This window comes from Aegilops tauschii, chromosome 6 (genome assembly GCF_002575655.3).
Source record: "Aegilops tauschii subsp. strangulata cultivar AL8/78 chromosome 6, Aet v6.0, whole genome shotgun sequence".
NCBI lineage: Eukaryota > Viridiplantae > Streptophyta > Magnoliopsida > Poales > Poaceae > Aegilops > Aegilops tauschii.
Window position 1 is genome coordinate 173,071,809 of NC_053040.3, and position 19,077 is coordinate 173,090,885.

The 19,077-nt window shown below is 49.3% G+C and overlaps 2 protein-coding genes across 2 annotated transcripts; both read right to left on the reverse strand.

The window, feature by feature from the left end:
- Positions 1-8,210: 8,210 nt before the first annotated feature.
- On the reverse strand, positions 8,211-8,912 carry LOC109751985 (uncharacterized). The gene has a single exon (XM_020310847.1). The coding sequence runs from the start codon at positions 8,910-8,912 to the stop codon at positions 8,211-8,213; it is 702 nt and encodes a 233-aa protein (XP_020166436.1).
- Positions 8,913-9,149: 237 nt separating this feature from the next.
- LOC109751996 (UDP-glycosyltransferase 73E1) lies at positions 9,150-10,927 on the reverse strand. Its single transcript, XM_020310858.4, has one exon. It carries the CDS (start codon positions 10,830-10,832, stop codon positions 9,297-9,299), a length of 1,536 nt encoding a protein of 511 aa, XP_020166447.1. The 5' UTR covers positions 10,833-10,927; the 3' UTR covers positions 9,150-9,296.
- Between the last annotated feature and the right edge of the window lie 8,150 nt (positions 10,928-19,077).

Below are 19,077 nucleotides of genomic sequence, written 5' to 3' on the forward strand. Positions count from 1 at the left end.
CCATTATTGGGAGTGGGAACAGGAGCTTGGGATGGTGGAGCTGGAAGTCTTGACTGCCTAGATGGTGGTGGAGGCAGACGAGGTGCAGCATAGGTCTGCCTTGGGGCAGATGCATTTGGACGGTACATGCTGTTCGGGATCCATATCTTACGCTTCTGTGAGGGCGAGCCCAAAGAAGAGCCCGTGTCACGGTTGCGTCTGTGAGAGCTCTGGTATTCCTGCAGACCAGTTTCGACATTGATGGCCTTGTTCACCAAGGTGGCGAAATCAGCAAAGTCATGCACTAGAAGTGCGAGCTTGATGTCAGCTTGAAGGCCATCACGGAACTTCTCCTGTCTGCGTGCATCTGTTGCAATGTCTTCTTCAGCATAGCGAGACAAGTCCAGAAACTCCCGCTGATAAGCTTCAACAGTTTTGTTGCCTTGGGTGAGGTTGCGGAACTCACGCTTCTTCCGGTCCATGACTCCTTGAGGAATGAAGCGGGCACGGAAAGCAGCTTGGAAGTCTGGCCATGTGATGATTGTTTCAGCTGGCAGAGTACGCCTGTGGCTGTCTCACCATTGAGTTGCGGGTCCCTTCAAGAAGAAGGAAGCAAAGGTGACATAGCTGGCAGGGGCTACATCAGCAGACTCCATCTCATAGGTGATGTCACGGAGCCAGTCATCAGCATCCAGAGGCTGAGTTGAGCTGCGATAGATGGTTGGGTTGAGGCGTATGAAATCTTGAAGAGTCACTTGAGCTGGCTGCTGGTTCATATTGGGGCGAGGAAACTGAGCCATCATATTTTCCATGAATTGGCGGTTCAGTTCAAACTGTTGGATCATACCAGCCATGTACTCAGGTGGTGGTGGGGCATCGCCACCACGACCACGACCACCTGGTCTAACCATCCTGCTAATATATAACAGGGGTAGATCAGCATTGAGAATATGTGCTAAGACAAGATTCATTCATGATGAAACATGCATAACGAAAGGAGCACGATAGCTACTACATAGTAGTCGGCATAGCTTACAAAAGGGGTCATGCACAGAGTTCAGTACACAGAGCTCAGTACATAGACTAATACATCATAGGCGGCACACAGGCTTGCGGCGACTGCAACTAATACTACTAGTAAGCCTACATCAGTCCCAAGAGGTACTGTGGAGGTAATCGTAGCCCGACAGCTGGTAGTGAGGCAACGGATAGCCCTCGACGTCAGCAGACTGGGGGCAGCGGATACTCAGGTGTAGAGCCCGACGCTCAGGTGGCAGAAGAGGGCCAAGTGCGGGAGAGTAGCCTCCCACCTCTGGCCAACCGACACCGTGGGGCATCACGGTCCTGGCTGGGTAGATCGCAGTACGCGGTACCTGTCCAGATCGGACAAAGGGGTGCAGCAGCGTCAGGGCACGGTAAAGGTGCTGACGGGTGGTGTACATCTCGTGGCGAAGAGCTCGGTTAGCTCGATCCAGCCCATCCGCATGCAGAACCAGGTTCTGATGGTAGAAGGGCTCTCGGGTGACAGTGGAGTAGGCAGCAGTATAGTATCCCTCCGCACCAACATCGGATGCGATAGCAATGTGCCTGAAAGGGGAGGTGTCCAACTCCCGATACTCTCCACGAAGATGTGTCAGAGCAGCATAGGCAGCATCGTGGACAGCCATATCGATGGTCACACCAACACCATGTGCGGTGTGCAGCACAGTAGTGGAGTCATACTCCCGAGAGTAGAGGTGGACGATGGCACGGTACTGCTCCTGGTTAAAGTCCTGGTACTCCTCGTAGACGGTGTACTCAGGGTGCCAGCGATAACCCAGATAGGTCATCATCTCAGCTAGCACCGCAGGTGATCCCGAGGCACCAATGGCCGTCGTGTGGCGAACGACCTGCCTCGTGGGTTCCATCTGAAAGCAAAGACGTTTCAAAGGAGTCAAATGACAGTGTGTGAATTGTTCAAAATACTATTCTAAGAAACAACTATGGCTTATCCAACTTTGGGGTGAATGCGGTCACGGGATCCTAGTGTTAGAGTTAGTAAATTCGTTTAACCCGAGTAGAAGAGAGTTCAGAGTCCCAGAGTAAGGTCGAGGAGTAAAAGATCCTAGTACCACCCAATGGCGACGTGGGCCCGTAAGACACACAGCCATGTTAGTAAAAGTTTTGTAATGTCTAGACTCGACTTCGGCCAAGGAGTGTGGAAAGGGGGATTCCTACAGGCAGTCGGCTCTGATACCAACTTGTGACGCCCCCGATTTGACCGTACACTAATCATGCACGCAAATGTGTACGACCAAGATCAGGGACTCACGGGAAGATATCACAACACAACTCTAAAACATAAATAAGTCATACAAGCATCATAATACAAGCCAGGGGCCTCGAGGGCTCGAATACAAGTGCTCGATCACAGACGAGTCAGCGGAAGCAACAATATCTGAGTACAGACATAAGTTAAACAAGTTTGCCTTAAGAAGGCTAGCACAAAAGTAGCAACGATCAAAGAGGCAAGGCCGCCTGCCCGGGACCTCCTAACTACTCCTGGTCGTCGTTAGCGGCCTGCACGTAGTAGTAGGCACCTCCAGTGTCGTAGGTGTCGTCGTCGACGGTGGCGTCTGGCTCCTGGACTCCAACATCTGGTTGCGACAACCAGATAGATAGGAAAGGGGGAAAGAGGGAGAGAAGCAATCGTGAGTACTCATCCAAAGTACTCGCAAGCAAGGAGCTACACTACATATGCATGGGTATATGTGTAAAGGGGCATATCAGTGGGCTGAACTGCAGAATACCAGAGTTAAAAGGGGGATAGCTAGTCCTGTCGAAGACTACGCTTCTGGTCATCTCCATCTTGCAGCATGTAGAAGAGAGTAGATTGAAGTCCTCCAAGTAGCATCGCATAGCATAATCCTACCCGGCAATCCCCTCCTCGTCGCCCTGTTAGAGAGCGATCACCGGGTTGTATCTGGCACTTGGAAGGGTGTATTTTATTCAGTATCCAGTTCTAGTTGTCATAAGGTCAAGGTACAACTCCGGGTCGTCCTTTTACCGAGGGACACGGCTATTCGAATAGATAAACTTCCCTGCAGGGGTGCACCACATAACCCAACACGCTCGATCCCATTTGGCCGGACACACTTTTTTTTGGGTCATGCCCGGCCTCGTAAGATCAACACGTCGCAGCCCCACCTAGGCTCAACAGAGAGGTCAGCACGCCGGTCTAAACCTATGCGCGCAGGGGTCTGGGCCCATCGCCCTATGCACACCTGCACGTTGCGTACGCGGCCGGAAGCAGACCTAGCCCCCTTAATACAAGCGCGAGCTTACGATCCAATGCGGCGCGCGCCACTCAGTTGCTGACGTCAAAAGAGCTTCGGCTGATACCACGACGTCGGGATACCCATAACTACTCCCACGTAGATGGTTAGTGCGTATAGACCAAATGGCCAGACTCAGATCAAATACCAAGATCTCGTTAAGCGTGTTAAGTAACGCGAACGCCGACCAGGGACAGGCCCACCTCTCACCTAGGCGGTCTCAACCTGCCCTGTCGCTCCGCCACAAAGATCCACTCGCAGGTACTCCTACGAGCCGACCCGACTTTAGTCATCACATGTGTCATGTATATAGTATATAAGTATATACCCGTGATCACCGCCCAGGTGATCATGGCCCGATAGTATAGCACAGCAGACGGACAAGAATGTAGGGCCACTGATGGAAAACTAGCATCCTATACTAAGCATGTAGGATTGCAGGTAAAGGTAACAACAGTAGTAGCAAGGATAGGCTATGCATCCGGATAGGATATCGGAAAGCAGTAACATGCTACACTACTCTAATGCAAGCAGTATAGAGAAGAATAGGCGATATCTGGTGATCAAGGGGGAGGGCTTGCCTGGTTGCTCTGGCAAGTAGGAGGGGTCGTCCACTCCGTAGTCGAACTGGGCAGCAGCAGTGTCGGTCTCATAGTCTACCGGAGAGAAGAGGGGGAAGAAACAGTAAATACAATGCAAACATAAACATGACGATGCGTGACATGACAATGAGCAGTGCGAGGTGTGTCCTAACGCGACAGTAGGTGGTACCGGCGAAGGGGGGGAACATCCGGGAAAGTATTCCCGATGTTTTGCGTTTTCGGACAGATGGACCGGAGGGGGAAAGTTGCGAGTTCGGTAGGTTAGGGAGGTGTGGTGGACTAACGGACTGTGTATCCGGATTCGTCTCGTCGTTCTGAGCAACTTTCATGTAGAAAACATTTTCATCCGAGTTACGGTTTAAAAGATATGAATTTTCAAATATTTTTCGAATTTCTGGAATTATTTGAATTTAGCAAAAATGAATTATGACGTCAGCATGAGGTAATGCTGACGTCAGCAGGTCAACAGGTCGGCTGACCAGTCAAACCAGACAGGTGGGTCCTACCTGTCATAGACAGTGGACTAACAGAAGATTAAACTAACTAAAATTAGATTAATTAACTACTGGACCCCACCTGTCATTGTCTAATCATCTAAACTAATTAGTTTTAATTATTAAAATGTTTTAATTACCGGATTAAGTGGTGGGGCCCGCACGTCAGTGGCTGGGGCCTGCCTAGTCAGCCCAGTTGACCAGGTCAACTGGTCAACAGGTCAACAGGTGGCCAGGGGGCCCACTGGCAGTGACCCAGGGGGTGGCCCCAGGTGTGCCAGCTCAGCGCGGCCGGCGGCTCAACGCCGGCGACGCCAAACACGGTGGCGCGGCTCGGATCTCGCCGGAAAATGCGTACAGGGCTCGGGGAGGAGCGGGGCTAGCCTCATTCGAACGAGCTCTCAGCGCCGCATCCAGTGTTGGCCGTAGCATCGCCGGACTTGGCCGGAATCGGCGCTGGTGAGCGGCGGAGGTGGCGGCGTGCACGGGTGCTCGACGAAAACGGAGCTACGGCGTGCTATCGAGCAAACGGAGAGGCTGGGGAGTAACTACGTGGTGCGGCGAGTCTAATGGGTACGGGCCCGTGACCAAACCGTCACCGGAGACGCGTCGGCGGCGAGCTCCGCGGCGACGCGTTCGGCCTCGTCGTGAGAGCTAGCTAAGGTTCGCGCGAGAGCAAACGGAGAAGGGTAGGAGGTAGAGGAGCTCACCGCGCGGCACACGGAGGCCGGTGAGAGGCTTAGTAGCAGCAGCAGTCGCCGGAGTCGAAGAAGACGGCGGCGACCCGAGGAAGAAGGCGACGGCGTTGGGGGTGATGTAGGGGGTCCCGGCTCGAGCAGGTGGTCGGGGAGGACGGGCTCGACGCGGCGGAGCTCGTGGACACGTCGGGGAGGAGAACGGGGCTCGGTGGCCGCGGGAACGACGGCGGCACGTCGGCGACCGCGCTCGGGCGGTGGGGAAGGAGGGAGCGGCGTGGATCTGGGGGGAGAGGGAGAGGCGCAGAGGCCGAGAGGGTGAGCGGGGGCGAGTGGGAGAGGGGCCCGAGGAGGCGGGGGCGCTGGCGTCCTTATCCTCGACGCCGGCGAGGGGGGGTCCGGTGGGGACGCGCCTGTTGCGACCCCGGTCGGAGGAACAGGGGGGAAGGCGACCCGGGGAAGGTGGGCTGGCCTGCTGGGCCAGCTGGCTCGGGTGGGCCGAAGCCCAAGTGGGGCAGGGGCCTTCTCCTTTTTTTTTTGTTCTGTTTTCTTTTGTATTTTCTTTTTATTTATTTATTTTCTTTTCTGTTTTATTTCAATTTAACTTATTTAGGCATTTTATAAAAATATGTTTTCTTTAGTATAATTACCCTTGTAATATTTGGCACCCACCGAACATTTTGTTTCAATTTTTGAAAAACCTTTTCTGTCGGCATTAATTTAAATTTGAACTTTGAAACGGTTTTGGATCATCGCACGGTTAACAACAGTAACCGAGGTGACGTGGCATGATTAGCGGGGAATTACTGTAGCTTGATTCCCCGGGCGTTACAGAAAGGGAAAAACAAAACGCGTTTTCTGTTTTTTTTTTCTTTCGCGAGAGTCACAGTTTTGCTTCCGTGAGAGGCACGGTTGTGCTTTCGCGAGAGTCACGGCCGTGCCTTTCGGAAACGAAAAAAAACGCGTTTTCTGTTTTTTTGCGAGAGTCACGGTTTTGCTTCCGCGAAAGGCACGGTTGTGCTTTCGCGAGAGTCACGGCCGTGCCTTTCGGAAAGGGAAAAATAAAACGCGTTTTCTGTTTTTTTTTTCTTTCGCGAGAGTCACGGCATTGCTTCCGCGAGAGGCACGGTTGTGCTTTCGCGAGAGTCACGGTCGTGCCTCTCGAAAAGAAAAAAAACACGTTTTCTGTTTTTTTCTTTCACGAGAGTCACGGTTTTGCTTCCCCGAGAGGCACGGGTGTGATTTCACGAGAGGCACGGGCGTGCCTCTTTCGGAAAGGAAAAAAAATGCTCCCGGATCGGTCTTTTCGTCCGGTTTTTTTTCATGAAAAAAAAGTTCGTCAAAACCTATCAACATGGGATCTGGTTTTGAAGATCTCGACGCGAGAAATCCAATGATGAAAATGGTTCGAGATTTGGACACACGGTTTAAAAGATAAAACGTTTTGAATAAACAAATCTACGAAAAAGGGAAACTCCCAGGTTGCGACAAATGGCGTGCTGCATGTGCGCCATTTGTCGCGACCTGGGAAAGTGGAGTGTTCTTTGCAACGAGTACTTCTTAATTAGTGATTTCGGGATTTCCTTGTTGGTTTGCGGCGCACATCCCTTGTACGCGCTAGGTGTGAAGTTGGCTGCTGGCCCATATTGTCTTTCCTCCTGGTTTTTCTGGGCTTTGTTTTTTCTTTCGGTTTTGTTTTTCCCTTGTTTTATTTTTAGGTCTGTCGTTCTTTTGTTTCTTCTTCTTCCTTTTCCGTTTTGTTTTCATTTTCATTTTTTTATTTTTTTCTCTTTTCGTGAACTTTTTCCGAATTTGTAAACTTTTTCAAATTTAATTCTTTTCTGAATTTTTAATATTTTTTAAAATTCATGATTATTTTAAATCGTGAACACTTTCTCAAATTCGCATTTTTCAAATTCATTTTTTATTCAATTTAGAGTTTTCTCCTTTTTGTGAATTTTTTTCAAATGTGTGAAATTTTTAAAAATTCGCAAACTTTTTTGAAATTTGTGATTTTTTTCCAAATCCGTGACCCATTTTTTTCAAAATCCGGGAACAATTTTCAAACCCATGGACTTTTTTGAAATGCACGAACATTTTTTCAAATGCATGAATATATTCGTCAATCGCGATGGCGCCTGGATCTTGAGGCAACGCTTTCTTGTTGTGTCATCGGATTGAGTATAGGAAGCTGGCGGCCGGTGGCGACGTGCTGAGGCGGTGGTGCGGTGCCCCTGGTGCTGCTCCTCACTGAGCCTTGTCGGTGCTCCCCTCCTTGTCGGCAGAGAGATGTGGATCTCCTCCCTAATCAATGGTCCGAGAAGGCACTTTTCCTCCCCCACTCCAGTTTTGTGTCGCTCTTGCTATCTTAGAGGGTATTTGGACTTGGCCAGGAAGAAATTTCTGCCTCACGGGTATTAGTACGAACAATGGCGATGCCTATGGGCGACGTCTCCTCCTTGGAGGCGCTGTCTCGGTCTAGTCCATTTCCTACAAGTCTACTAGAGGTATGGAGTGGAAAGCTAGATGCCTCGTCTGCCTCGGCTGCGAGGCTTGGGTTGGAGTGTTGCTTTGGCGGTGGTCGCTGTTGTGGGCATGGGTCTACGGGGTGCAATGTATTCCAACGGTCGCCTTTTAGACGAGGTCATCTCAGGTCCAACTGATTCCCGTTGTCCACTTGCCGATTCTCTTAGATGCTTTCCATGAAGGATGTGTTGATTCAACTATGACATTTTTTTGTTATGTGTTTTGTCTCTTTGCCATTCATGGGCGGAGGTTGAACAGGGCGGATTGTGGTCGTTGCAGTCTTGTGCTGGTGTAAGAGCATCTCCAACAGGCGCTGAACGCGCCGCGCGCTAAAAACTGCTTTGCCGCGCGCCCATCGCCTAATTTGGCGCGGCGCGTTGCTGGCTTCAGCAGCCGCGCTAAAAAGCAGCGCGCGCGCCGCTGCAGCAACGCGCAAAAAATGCAGCGCGCGCTCATTCTACAACATTTTTTAAATTGCATAGATAAAAAAGATACAAAGGTATTTTACATCGGTGCAACTAGATAGATAGTTCGAAAGCATAGATAGATAGAACTACGGTGCAACTAGATAGAAACTACTACGTCATACATAGAGAGAAACTACTCCAAGTCGCTACCATCATCACCATCATCATCCTCGTCGGTGTTGTCCGAGGTATCGAGCCACATGTCGTCCCAACGCTCATCGTCTGACGTGAAGATCGACCTCCCACCTGCTGCAACGATATCGGACTGCGCATTCGCCAATGCCTTCTGCCGACGCTGGTCCGCCCGCTTCGCGCGGCGCCTTGCCGTCCTCTCCGCCCGGTAGGCACGCTCGTTGGCGACGTCCTCCGGGTGGCGACGGCGCCACTCCGCCATGGCTCGCTCGTCCTCCTCGGCGATGAGGAGGCGGCGCTGCCGCCGAGCGTGGTCGGCACGGTCCATGTCGGTGATGAGACGCGGCGGAGGGGCGACGCGCTGCGCCTGCTCACGCGTGAAGACGTCCCGGAAGTTCATCTGCGACCGGGGCCTCTCCAAGCGCCACGCCGCCGCGTCGTACGCGCGGGCCGCCTTGTACGCGCTCCGGAACGACCCGAGGCCGAGCCGGACGTCGCCGGACCGGATCTCGGCGGAGTACCAGCCGTTGGGGCGCTCGCGGACGCCGCGGTAGCCCGAAGAACCCTGGCGGCGCGGCGGCATGGTGGCGCGGTGGTGGCGCGGAAAGCGGCGAAGCGGCGAGGTGGCGAAGCGGCGAGGTTGCGAGGGGAGGGCGCGTGGCGAGCGCGGGATTTTATAGGCGCGCGCGAAGCGGCGCGCCATATCTACCACGCCGCGTGCCGCTTTCTCCCCCGCGCGCGCAAACGCTTCCCGCGTGCGGTAAGTTCCCGCCACCGCTGAAGCGTGCGGAACCAGCCGGCGCGCTAAAACCAAACTTTACCGCGCGGGCGCCTTTGCCCACGCCTGTTGGAGATGCTCTAACGTGGTTCTATCCATCGTTTATCGTTGTATATCAGCCGTCTTGACTCTTTTTCTATGATCTTGAAACATCTCTCCATCGTGTATCGTTGAAAAAAAAAACAAGAGCTGTCACGCTTCATTCACACGAACAAATATACATCGAGCGACATGATTACGCCCGAAAATCTTTGCACATCGATGCAGTGCATTCAAGGATCTACGTACAATTGTGCAATATTCACGCGGTCACCCCGCTGCAATGTTCATGTTCTTTGCCTCCACGTGCCTGAAGCTTTCGATGAGATGCGTAAGCCTTTCGTACGAATCGCCTCCTTTCTCCATGGCCTTCCGAGCTTTCGCGCCGTACTCCTTGGCCTTCCTCCTCCTCTCTTCGGCCTCCTCCCCGCCCTGCATGAGCTCTGACACCGCGCGTGCGATGTCGCCACGCAGCACCGGCGCGGCCGCGTCGTCGTTCAGGATCATCACGGGCGCCATGACGCCGATCCGGAGGCCGACCCCGAGCACGTCCACAGCCAGCTGCTCGTTCAGGAACTGATCGGCAAAGTGCGGCCACGTCAAGACCGGCACGCCGTGCGCGATGGACTCCAGCACCGAGTTCCAGCCGCAGTGCGTGACGAATCCCCCCACGGAGCGGTGGGACAGGACGGCGAGCTGCGGCGCCCAGCCGCGCACCACGAGACCCCGCCCCGACGTGCGCGCCTGCAGGCTCTCTAGCCACATACGAGCCTCCGGCGAGGCCAGCTCGGACTCCTTCACGACCCAGAGAAAAGGCCTGCCGCTGTGCTCCAGGCCGTGGCCGATCTCGAACTGCCGCTTGGGGAGCTTCCGTGCGACGCTGCCGAAGCTGACATATACGACGGACTCCGGCGCTTGCTTGTCCAGCCACGCGACGATCGCCCTCTCGCTGACGCCGCTCTTGTTGCCACCGCGCGACGCCATGTCCTCGCCGTCACGGTTGTGCAGGCAGAACGGGCCGAGCGTCCACACGGGCTTGCCGAGAGCAGCCTCGTAGCACGCCACGGACTTTTCTTCGAGGTCCAGGAAGGTGTTGATCACCACACCCTGGGACGTACGCATGGCCGCGACGGCGTCGTGACGCAGCTCCTTGCACCCCGGTGAGGTGAAGAAGCCGTGGGGCCTGCCGTTGCCCACCTTTACGGACACCGACATGCCGGGCACGACGTGCGGCTCGCAGTCTTCGGCGTTGGCTATCCGCTCGTGCAGCCCGTGCGCGGTGGCGTTGAGGTCACAGAGCGAGAAGAAGCAGGACGGCCCTTGGAAGAACAGCCGCGGGATGCCGAGGCAAGTGGCGACGCCGGCTGTCCACGAGTTACACCAGTCGGAGATGATGCAGCTCGGGCGCGGCACCAGCGCGCGCACGTAGGCGTCGAACGGCCGAGCAAGCTCGCGCAGGGCGAGAAAGAAGGGGAGCATCTGGGCGTTGTTGGCGATCATGTCGGCGTTCTGGCAGTCCGGTGGCAGGCCGTAGTCGGCCGGCGAGTACGGGAGCTCGATGACCTCCAGCAGGAGCTTCGCGCGAGCGGCCTTGTCGGCGACGCCGCCGTCGCGCAGCCGCCTGGCATTCAGGGGCGTGGTGAGCAGGCTCACGCGCGCGCCACGGGACGCGAGGAGGCGCGCGAGGTCGACCATCGGGATGAGATGGCCGTGCGCCGCGAGAGGGACCAAGACGAAGTGCGGCGGCTGTGACGTCGCTGCAGCGGCGAGTGCCTGCTGGGTTGGCGCCATTGTGGACGCACTCATCAACGTCCTAGTCACAAGTGGTTTAAGCGGGTGACGAAGGTCTGAAGGAAGAGTTGGGTATTATAATGGTCAAGTAAAAGGCGCTTTTAGAACGTGCAAATTTATCTAAGGGTGCTGCCTGCAACGGATCCCACATTCCCACTCTGCTCCCGCTTCCTCACCCTCACCCATCTTCGTCCTCCGGCCACCGACGCCACTCCACGTTGCTCCGCTCCCGCCTTCTTCTCCACCTTCTCTAATTTCGAACAAAATATTCGAGTCTAATGTGGGACACGCAACCAGAAGGAAATCAGAAAGATATTGGGAAATGATTGGTTCTCAGAACACGTGGAGTGGAAGTAGTCTTCGTTCAGAAATCAGAATTCTATATGAAGAACGGCTGTCTCTTGTGAGTTTAGTGCTCGTTATTGAAAGGTACACACCTTATACAATTTGAATGGGCGCACATCAAGTGATGGCCATCTTGGAGCTATCAGAGGAGTCATCCAAGATCATTATTTAGGAGATTAGACTTCAAGCCAAGAAAATGACGACACGATAGGACGTCTCAACTGTGCATCTAATTGAGCGTCTTTCCTTAGGTGTTGTCATTTAGAGCATGCCAATTGTGCTTCAGCTACAAGAAATTAAGTGCAAATATGTCAATTGTAGATTATAGATGTGCATTCTGCATATTCGGCTCCTTCCACGGTTAAACATGGTGTAGCCATTGACTTGAAAACCTACAAGTGTCTAAGATAGAAGGAGCCATTGTCTCCCTTGTTGTTCAACATAGTAGGACAAGGTTAGTTGCTCCCCCGGAACATGGACACTTGGTGGGTCAAGTTTTTGAGTTGGTCTGAGGAGGGACCAATCATCTTCGATTAAAGATGCAAATTGATGGATCCTAGGGTACCCTCTGACCCTAGCTAGTCAAATACATGAACTCAAAATTCTTTGATATGGAGAAGACACTCAAACAATTATGTGGAGCCCAGTCCCACCACAAGATCAACACTCAGCATTATGAGTTGCCTTGGTTAATGTGTCGCGGAATTATTGACATCACGAGAATAGTGGAAGTAAACCATCGCCGAGTTCGCCCCCCGAACATAAAAAACTCAGGGACATAATGAAAGTGGTCGATAGAGGTTGTCCGTCCAAACACAACATGTGTTGGATGCGACAAATTTATATAGGGAACATAGGCCAAAGAATCATACCCTCATCAGTTTAACGGGCAAAAGGAATCCTGACTAAGGATCATTGGGGAAAGTAAGCAACCATCAAGTCCAAGGGGATAGCATATGATGGAATCTCGAAGAAGTAATCAAGTTAGAACGATAACTCTCTATCCCAATCAAGGTCTGAGACAAAGAATTAGGATCCTAATATCGGGCTTACGCTCCCCATAGGGAAAGGTCGGGGCGAACGAATCGATCGCCGAGGGAGCACCCACAGTGAACATTTTGGTTCGCTAGGGAAGACGCCTCCCAACGAAAGTTTGGAGGTGCATGCCTTTTCTAGGCCTCCACGCCCAATCACCGATCCCTTTTGAACACACAAAAAATAGATAAAATATGTATTTAAACTTGTTGTGGTCCTATAATATGAGTTTCCATGTCAACAAAAAAACAAGAAAAATGCCATGATAAAAAAAATCTCTCTCTTAATTATAAAAATGTCATCTCTTAAAAATGGCATCCCTTAATAAACAAAAAAATTACATGGCATCTCTTAACAATAATAAAAAAAATCATCTCTTAATAATAAAAATGGCATCTCTAAGTAATAAAAATGCCATCTCTTAGTAAAAAAAAAATGCCACCTCCTAATAATAAAATGCCATCTCTTAGTAATAAAAATGGCATCTCTTAATAATAAAAAATGTCATCTCTTAATGAAAAATGTCATCCCTTAATAAGAAAAAAAATACCATCTCTTAATAATAAAGAATGCCATCTCTTAATAATTTAAAATGACATCTCTTAAATAATAATAAATGCCATCACTTAATAATGGCAATGCCATGTACAAAAAACTCAAAATTGTGAAAAATAAAACAAAATAAGGGGGAAATGTTTTAGAGTGCCATGTGATATAGTTCAAAAATGTATAAACTGTCATGTGATTTTTTTCTAGAAAAAATGTCATCAGGTGAAAAAAGGAGAAAAAAGTGGAGTCTGAGAATCGATCCCACATCTCCTAGGTGGGGGGCACGTCACTAGTGAGTGCGGTGGCTGTAGTGTTTCGAATGGTACCACATTCGCTGGCCTTTATCTGAGAGCAAACTACGTTAGAAATCCGAAGTGGCTCTAATCCTGCACCAAGTTTCGCGCAAATGAATTCGGCGGGAGAGAAGGCGTTTGCTAGGAAATGCTATATGACGTTCGCCAGATATCATTGTTGATGAAGTAACCGGGTTCCTCCCATCACCAAGACTCGGTCAACGTTATACTGATAAGAGATCATCGACAAGATTGGGTGCACTTGGAGAGATCAAGAGAGACCTCATACCATTAGAAGGAATCTTAGAATGATAAACACACCTAGCAGCGGGCTACATAAGCTTTTCTGTCACCATCCAAAACCCAATAAATCACCGAACTAAATGGGCGAACTTCACAAAAGTCAATATGTAAGAATGGCTAGCAATATGATACTCGAGCTACTACCGTTCGTATCATGCGAAATGCAACATCTAAGACAAAAAGAATGTGTCACTCCTGAATATAAAAGAAATGGGGACAACACAAGCTACTGAAGTAGCACAAAAGCTTCAAAATAAAGAAGCGGAGGCAGCACAAGCTAATGCAGTAGCACAAAAACATCAACATAACAGAGAATGCCTACAAGTAGCAGCCGGCAAGAAGGACGATGAGATTGGAAAATCGGGAACAAAAGAAGTTGATGCAAAGAACAAGGTACTGACTTGTTGTTCAAGGTATGCTCCTGAAACACACTCTGTAACTAAGAAGAAAAGTGATGGAAAATAGAGTTTCTAAAGTTAGTATGCACTTACCAAAAATATCCATTTCTTGTAATGCACTATTTGTATGTGAGGGTGCCCAACAATATGTGTATGCCATGAAAAAGGCAATCTAAAAGATTTTGTAAATGTGCATATGAAATGGAATATTGAAATATCAGTATGTGATGTTTGATTTGTATTGTTGTGAAGCATGGGGTTGCACCGCTAACAGTAGTCCTACTGGATTGCTAGAAGTGCAACCCAAAGCTACAAGCCAAAATTTCCATCACTGGACGATCAACCAAGAACACTATGAAGATGCAATAACGGTCTGGATCGGATCGTTACCAACTCCGAGTTGCAGCGGAAGAAGACAAGTCGTTGTAGATCATACTTGAAGCCCCTCTATCCGTCGATGAGTGATCCCTCAAACCGTCCACAAACAGTCCCTCGAACGGAAGACCGAAAGCACGGCCTCTCCATAGATTGCAAGCGTACGGTCTTCACGATCGGGCAGCGCTTCGCCGTCCAGAGCTAATCATCATTGGAGAATTAGAGGGAGGAGATTATAACTACACTAGGCGTCTAATTATGAGGATTAGAAGATCTAGGTCTAGCTCTAATTAGATCAACTAGGATCAACTAGAACTAGAACTAGAGAACCAGAGGAGGCTCCAAAACTTGTGGATCAAAGAAGTGCCAAAACCTCTAGTATATATAGGTTGGAGGGAGGGGAGGAGGAGGCACCACACAAAGGGGGAAGTCCCCCTCCCTTTGAAAGCAAAGAGGATGAGGACCCCCCCTCCAATCCGGCCTCCCCTTCCTTCCACAAGCGGGGAAGGGGCGCCACCTCTATTTGGGCCAGAGTGGCCAAAGTAGCTTTCCACCACTTGGCCTTTTAAGGCCTGTTGATATTTAAATGAATATAAAATCCTCCTAATCATATTTAGAGCTTTTTAATATTAATTTAACATCAACTGGAAACTATTTCCACCCATATATAATTTATCGATATTACCCTGTAAATCCTGAAACCCTTCCGGTGACCCTGAAACGCTTCCGATTCCTCTCAAAACTATTTCGAATAGTAATGAAACTATTTCATAAATATTTCCTCATTACTCCTGTCCTACTAACACTCAGCAAATCGTGATTACCTTAAGCTTGTGACCCTATAGGTTCGGTAGAACATAGACATGAACACAACCTTTTTTGTTCAATGACCCATAGCAGAACGATGGACATCCATATCGATCCCTATGAGTACACGAATAACATTCCAGTGAACCTTTGGTTATCATGTGTTATTCCATTTTCTTCACAATACTTTACAAAAGCCGAGGTGATATATATCGGTATCCTCTTGAGTCATACACATGCTTACTATACCGTTCTCCTCGTTTATGATTTTGTTCTTCTTTCTCATTGAGATGTTCCGGCATTCTTGCGACATAGTAACTTGTGTCTGGCCAGACATGATGGATGCTGTCACACCAAGAGGGCCTTGAGAATATCTCTCCATCATCAGAGGAGCAAATCCCACTCTCAACTATCTAGTCCCTTGTCAAACTGTCCGATGAACCTGTAAGTTGTCATTATGATCATCGTGTTATAGATGACATTTGAGCAACCCCAAAATTCATCGTACGGTAAGAAGTGACTATGATACTCTTGTTGGAAATATGCCCTAGAGGCAATGATATTGTATTTTTATATTTCCAGGTTCATAATTAAGAGTTTATATTCCATGCTATAGTTGTTATGATCCTGGAATGTGCGATTCAGTGGAAAACTCATATGCACGTGCGGAATGATAAACTGTAAAATATGAGTCCTAGTATCGCCTCTAAGACTAGCTCAAGTGTTGTTGATGATTATGTTTTCCGGATCTTAGGATAGTTTTAAGTGTAACGATGGTCCTAAAACAACATTGAGAATATGACGTTGGAAGAATGATCATATTGAATCGATCCAAACTTATTTGTCATACTTTGAGATGCAATCGTCAGAAGTCAATTGTTATAACACGGAGTGTTAACGTGTGATTTAATTCCTTAGACCATGAGAGTATTGTGGTCACTTCTTATCGTACGTTGGACTTTGGGGTTGCTCAAACATTATCTGTAACACGGTGATCATAACGACAACTTAGAGGTTCATCGTAAAGTTTGACAAGGGACTAGATAGATCAAGAGTGGGATTTGCTCCTCCGACGACGGAGAGATATTCTTAGGGCCCTCTCCGTGTGAAGACATCCATCATCGTCTAGCCAGACAGAGGTGACTATGTCACAGGGATGCTGGAACATGTTAATGAGAAAGAAGAACAAAACCGGTAATGAGGAGACCAATATAGTGAGCATGTGTATGACTCAAAAGGATACCGATATATATATCTCACATTGGGTTCTGTAAAGTATCATGAAGCAAAGGGAATAGAACATGCTAACCCAAGTTTCACTTGAATGTCATTTCCGTACTCATAGGGATTGACACGGATGCACACGGTTCCGCTATCGATCATTGAACAAAGGGGTTTTGTTCATGTCTATCTTTTACCGAACCTACAGGGTGATAGTGTTAAGGTAATCTTTGTTGAGTGTTAGTAGGATGGAGTAACAATAATATATTTGTGAAATTGATTCATTGATATTCGAAATAGTATTGGGATGAACCGGAAGTGTTTCGGGGTCACCAGAAGGGTTTCGGAGTTTATCGGGCAATACCGGGTATTACCGATAAATTATATATAGGTGGAAATAGTTTTCGGTAATGTTAAATTAATACTAAAAGGCCCTAAATATGATTAGGAGGCTTTAATATTTATTTAAATATCAAGGTGTCTAAAAAGGCCAATTAGTGGAAAGCTACTTGGGCCACTTGGGCCCAATAGGGAGCCCCCCCTTTCCACTTGGGTCAGGAAGGGGGGCACCGAATTGGAGGGGGTTTCCCCCTCCTTGGGCGGCCCAGGGGGAAGGGAAACTCCCCCCTTGTGGCGCCCCTCCCCTCTCCTCGAACCTATATATACTAGAGGATTTTTGTCTTCGGAGACACAAGTTTTGGAGCCTCCTCTAGTTCTCTAGTTCTAGTCCTAGTTGGTCCTAGTTGATCAATTAGAGCTAGACCTAGATCTTCTAATCCTCATAATTAGAAGCGCAGTGTGGTTTTCCTCCCTCTAATTCTCCAGCGACAATTAGCTCTGGATTGCGAAGCGCTGCGACATCATGAAGACCATACGCTTGCAACTCGTAGAGAGTCCATGATTTTGGTCTTTCATTCATTTTCTTGGTAGGTTCGCGGGATTGTTCATCTACGGTCTGAGGGAATCCAAGTATAATCTACATCGACTCGTCTTCTTTCGCTGCAACTCAGAGTTGGTAACTATCTGATCCAAACCGTTTATCACATCTTCATAGTGTTCCTCGGTGATCGTAGGGCGGAAATTTTTTGTTTTCTACTACATTTCCCCACAACTCCCATGGTCTAAGGAACTATATCACATGTTAACACTCCATGTTATAACAATTGACTTCCAACGATTGTATCTCAAAGAATAACAAACAAGTTTGGGTCGATTCAATACGATCATTCTTGTAGCGTTATACTCTCAAAGTTGTTTTAGGACTATCCTTACACTTAACGATATTCTAAGATCCGGAAAACATGATCACCAACAACACTTGAGCTAGTCTTAGAGGCGAGACTAGGAATCTTATTTTACCATTTATTATTCCACATGTGCATATGAGTTTTCCACCGAATCACACATTCCAGGATCATAGTAGTTATAGCATATAATATAAACTCTTAATTATGAATATGAAAATATAATAATACAATACTATTGCCTCTAAATTTCCAATAGTCTCTCACTTGCACTAGAGTCAATAATCTAGTTACATGTTTCTTTAACACCTATGGCTATCCGATGTTGCTTATGTTTTGCTCGTGGTAGAGCCTTCGTCATTGGATCTGACACATTCAAATCAGTGTGATGCCTGTGCTTGTTATGTATGGTCTTCCTATGTGATTTCAGTTCCTTTGCTTGATCAACAACACCACTATATCATGATATAGTCCATTTGAGTTCATTACACTCGCATCCACACTTAATTTCTTGATCCAGACTTACTTCTATCGAAACTTCTTAAGTTTCAATATATACTCTTCTTCCATTGTAGAATCCACAATAGTTCTCTTGCTTGAAACTATTCCAAACTATTACCCTAACGTAGCCTGATAGTCATCTGTACTAGCATGAAGTTAGAGTTAGTGTTAGTGTAACCAATTACAATGAACTCTTCATCTCCTCCAGACTTATGAGGTACTTAATAATATCTTAACAGCTGCCCAAGTGAGCCACTCTGGGATCACTTTGGTACCTGCTATTAACACTTAGTGCATAGAAACATTTGGCTTTGTACATATCATAACATTTTCAGGGATCCAATTGTCGAGGCATATTGAACTCCACTCATCTGCACACACTTATCAACTTTGCTAAGTTTTATGCCATGTGACATTTGGGAGAAAACCTTTCTATGTGTTCTCCATTTTAAACCTTTTTTAAAACCTTGTAAATGTACGTGCTTTGGCTTAGCGCAATTCGACATCTTGATCTATCTCTATAGATCTTTATGCCTAATATATAAGTTGTTTTGTCTAAGTCTTTTCATTGAAAACACATTTTCCTTCCCCCCAGTATATATATGCCCACCGAGTTTCCCCCCCCCCCCCCGCGTCGCCTCCTCTGAGGCGACTCGGGGGCAACCCTAGCGCCGCCACCGCGGTTCCCCCTCCCTCTTCCTCCTCTCCGCCGCTGCCAGAGGGGCGCCCGGCGCTTGGCGCGCGTCCCCGATGATGGTGGCGGCGGGGATCTGGCGCCTCCTCGGATGGAGGGCTGGGGGCCCCGGGGCGGCGGCCCTGGTCGGCGGCGTGCGGCGCGGCCTGGGCGGCGGGCGGCGCCGGCGGGTGCTAGTGGGTGGCCTCCCACGGCTGCTTGGGCAGCGTGGAGGTCACGGTCGATGGCGCAGCGGCGGCCCCTCGCAGTCCGCCGGGCTCCATGGTGAAGCTTCGGTGCCGGCCCGATCTGCTCCGATCTGTGCCGGCGCTGGTCCCTGGCGGTGGCGTCCATCGTCCCGTGGTGCCGGATGGCCGGATCTGGCATTTGGTTGTGGTTCCGGGGGAAACCCTTGGCCGGCGCGGCGGCCCCCCAAAGTCGACGTCTTTGACGCCGAGCCCCTCCTTGGAGGCTTTGGGGTGGACCTTCCCCCTCCCGCCTCCTCCCTGAGCTCCG

What these genes read in the sequence shown, in the direction of transcription:
- LOC109751996 (XM_020310858.4), bottom strand. Translation starts at nt 10,832, where the DNA reads ATGAGTGCGTCCACAATGGCGCCAACCCAGCAGGCACTCGCCGCTGCA.
- LOC109751985 (XM_020310847.1), bottom strand. Translation starts at nt 8,912, where the DNA reads ATGGCGCGCCGCTTCGCGCGCGCCTATAAAATCCCGCGCTCGCCACGC.